Genomic DNA, 4,209 nt, shown 5'->3' with positions numbered 1-4,209 from the left:
GCGTGCGCCACGCCGTCAAGCTCTATATTAACAGTACACTGACCATAAAAATTCTGGTTTGACTGCACCTGTCATAATGTATTATTTTCCGTGTTTTCAGCTGTGGCTCCTGTCTTTTATGAGTATGACAATAACTAGTGTAGAGTGTTTGGCAAGCCTACAGGTTGGCATATGTTTACATAGGGGGTTCTTGGCGGGCAAATTCTCCGTTGGTCAGGTCTCATCGCGGTGCGGTACTGAGGTTTCATTTATATAATTACCACACTACTCTATTTCACACTTACCCTCTGCCTATCACAACCCCCATCGCTCTATCACCATTACCACCATGCCCTATCACACTACCCCATTGCCCTATCACACTACACATGCCCTATCACATTACCCCATGCCCTACTTCACTACTAACCACCATGCCCTATCACATACCCCATGCCCTATCACACTACACCATGTTCTTCACACTACCACCAGGCCCTATCCACATACCACCGAACATGCCCCTACTCACACTCACCACCCATGCCCTATCACATTCTACCCGCCATGCCCTATCACACTACCACCTGACCAGCCTATCACTCTACCACATGCCTATCACACTACACCAATCGCCGTATCACATACCCCATGCCGATCACGACCTACCACCTGACCTATCACACTACCACCTATCCCTATCACCACTACCACCTGACCATGCCCTATCACATTACCCCATGCCCTATCCACTACCACCGATGCTCTATTAACACTACCCCATCCCTATCCACACTACCAACCTGACCTATGGCCCTATCACACTTACCACCATCGCCCTATCACACTACACCATTGCCCTATCACATTACCACCATTGCCCTATCACACTACCACCATCGCCTATCACACTCCACCATGCTCTATCACACTTTTACCACCATAGCGCCTATCACACTACACCATGCCCTATTCACATTACCACCATGCCCTATCACACTACCACCATCCCTATCACACTACCACATGCTCTTATCACACTACACCATCCCCTATCACACTACACTGACCATTGCGCCTATCACAGTACCCATGCCCTATCACACTACCACCAATGCTCTATTACATACCCCTAGCCCTATCACACTTACACTGACCATGCACTCATCACACTACCACCAATTGCTCTATCCAACTACCACCATGCCCTATCACTACGTACCACCATTGCCCTATCACACATCCTCTGCCCACCTATCACACTACCCCATGCTCTATCACATTACCACCATTGCCCTATCACACTACCACCATGCCTATCACACTCACCACTAATGCCCTATCACATTACTCACCATTGCCCTATCACACTGCACCACCATGCCCTAGACACTACACTATGCCTATAACCATTAACCACCATCCCTATCACACTACCACCATGCCTATCACATTAGCCACCAGGCCCCTCATACACTACACCTACAATACCTTCCCACACTATCCTCATGCCCTTCCACACTAGGCCCTACACCCCATCCCTTACCTCCCCCTCTCCCTCCCCCCTCCCCCGCCTACCGTCGCGTGCCACGTCTGCAAGTGTGCATCGTCGTCGTCGTCGCGCGTGTGGCTTCGCCGTGATGACGTGGCAGTGAGCGTGTCCGTGTCGTGATTGCAGGGCGTGACCTCGCCGACGTCCCCCGACGCGGAGACGCAGCAGCAGCAGCAGCCACATCAGCAGTTTGGCGACGCGGCGCTGGATCGGCTGCGCCACGGCGGCCGCGACGGCTCCGACCCGCGCCGCAACCGCATGCGCCCGCAGTCGTCCATCGAGAGCACGCAGAGCTCCGTCGAGTGGGTGAGTCGTCGTCGTCGCCGCGGCAACGGCGGCGGGCGTCACGTCGTTTCGATCGAGTCGCGATGTTTTGAGTGCATGGTGGTGATGTTCCGATTGCGTCACGGCAAGAGTAGATAATAACAACTTATTGTTATTATCTACTCTTGGTCACGGCATGTCGATTGTGTGGTGATGTTTGCATCATGGTGTGTCGATTGCATCACGATGTTTTGATTGCGTCATGAAATTTTGATTGCATCATTGATCGCGTCTCGCCGGCTAGATTATAGCACGAAACATCTTGCCTTTCCCCATGTAGCAACGTGAAGGGTAAATAGGGGCCGGTGATATGACGCCAGCAGAGCAGCACAGCTTGACTCAGTAGCTTGTTTACAAACAGTACAGATTTATTGGTCTGTTCCTTCACTGTAACAAGGGCCGAAATGATGTAAAAACCACCACACGTGTAGTCGGCACCAGGGGGTCAAGAGGAAAATGTCGGCCGACGAAAAAATCGCATAAGCTGCTTGGTGTTTTTGCATGTGAAAGCGGGTGTTGGGTGGCCAATGATGCCGTACGGTCTCCTGATTAAGAGCGATGCTGCCGCTTAATAGACAGTATAGGTGTCATCAATTAGACAGTGAATCTGGCATGTATTAGACAGCCATAGAAGCCATCACCCAATTGACAGTAAAGCTATCACCCTCAATCCGTCTTCCTTGTTCATATCGATCCCTAGTGATGTAAGCCCCAAGTCTGCTTACAGACTCGGCGGGAGTTTTCCCGATATTACAAAGGCATGCTCCGCGCGCCATCGGCAAAGAACATCGGGGGGGGGGGGATTGTCCTGCATATCGTTAATTGTGTCCACAGATATCTCCGTATCTTCATGGAGAGTTTCCTTTATTGGTCGTCGATGGTGCCATCGACGTGTTTCCTTAGCAGGTGTAGTGAAGTCGTAGGAAGAGTGGTGAAGTGGTAGGAGGGGTGGGAGGTGGTATGAGGAGTTATACTGACGCAGTAAGCGGGGTGGGGAATGGTTGTAGGCGAGAGTTAGAATGGGCAGAAGTCAGCAGACAAAAGTATGGCGGTGAGAGGGTAGCGGTGAAGGGCTACTATATGAGGGTTTAAATGAAATGGTTCACATTTGCGGCTTTTTTACATCATTTACATTTTAATTATATCATTATCAATATTATCACCCATGAAATGCGCTTTTAATCACCCCTCCCCCAGAGATTGCAAACCGAGCGTTTAATGTGAACAGACTGTTTCGTTGTCATTCGGCCGTCACCGCGGCTAATCGTTGTCGCGGCGTGACGAACAATCTCGCTCGCACCCGGCCGCATCAGCCATGCGGACCGCTTACGTCACGAACGACGCCGTGGCGCGCGAAATCAACAGCTGCTCGAAAAAATTGTGTCGCTCGAACGTAAATGTGCGTGCGTGCGTGCGTGCGTGTGTGCGTGCGTGCGTGCATAGGTGAGTGCGTTTGTGTAAAACTGAGGAAAAATAAAAAATCTGCAAAGCCACAGAAGTGTCCAGCGCCATTTTCGAAAACGAGTTCACATCGCTTCTACTGCGTCATTGCCATCATCGTTGTTCATTTTTCCCCTGTCACAGAAACTAAAGTACGATTACACGCGCAACCCCAGTGAGATCATCGCTGCCGAGATGAGCGCCTGCGGAAAAAGGATCAAGGCCCTTGATGCGCAGTTCATCTCCAAAACGGACTCCGGGGTGAGTGCCCAGCAGGTGGCGCCGGCGTTCGCGCGCCGCGCGTCAAGCGTTATATTACAGGTACACTGAACCATAAAAATCTGTTTTTGACTGCACTGATTAATGTATTATTTCCTGTTTTCAGCTGTGGTCTGTCTTTTATGATATAGCAATAACTATGTAGAGTGGTTTGGCAAGCCTACGGGTTAGGCATATGTTTACATAGGGGGTTCTTGGCGGGCAAATTCTGTGGTCAGGTCTCACGGGTGCCGGTACTGAAGGGTTTCATTATATAATATACCACACTACTCTATCACACTACCCTCTGCCCTATCACACTACCCCCATGCTCTATCACATTACCACCATGCCCTATCACACTACTCCCATGCCCTATCACACTACCACCATGCCCTATCACACTACCCCCATGCTCTATCACACTACCACCATGCCCTATCACACTACCACCATGCCCTATCACATTACCACCATGCCCTATCACACTACCACCATGCCCTATCACATTACCACCATGCCCTATCACACTACCACCATGCCCTATCACACTACCACCATGCCCTATCACATTACCACCATGCCCTATCACACTACCACCATGCCCTATCACATTACCACCATGCCCTATCACACTACCACCATGCCCTATCACA

General features: G+C 50.6%; 1 protein-coding gene across 1 annotated transcript in view; it reads left to right on the top strand.

Annotated features, from left to right (window-relative positions):
- Nucleotides 1-4,209, top strand: part of LOC106814337 (rho guanine nucleotide exchange factor 11-like) — a 66,027-nt gene that overhangs the window by 14,562 nt on the left and 47,256 nt on the right. The window contains exon 6 of the mRNA XM_014818639.1: nt 1,658-1,837. Within this exon, the coding sequence (XP_014674125.1) occupies nt 1,658-1,837 (180 nt within the window). The remainder of the gene's footprint in view (nt 1-1,657; nt 1,838-4,209) is intronic.

This window comes from Priapulus caudatus, unplaced genomic scaffold, assembly GCF_000485595.1.
Source record: "Priapulus caudatus unplaced genomic scaffold, Priapulus_caudatus-5.0.1 Scaffold26, whole genome shotgun sequence".
NCBI lineage: Eukaryota > Metazoa > Priapulida > Priapulimorpha > Priapulimorphida > Priapulidae > Priapulus > Priapulus caudatus.
Note: the sequence above shows the minus strand (reverse complement) of the source record. Positions and strands in the feature narration are given on the sequence as shown.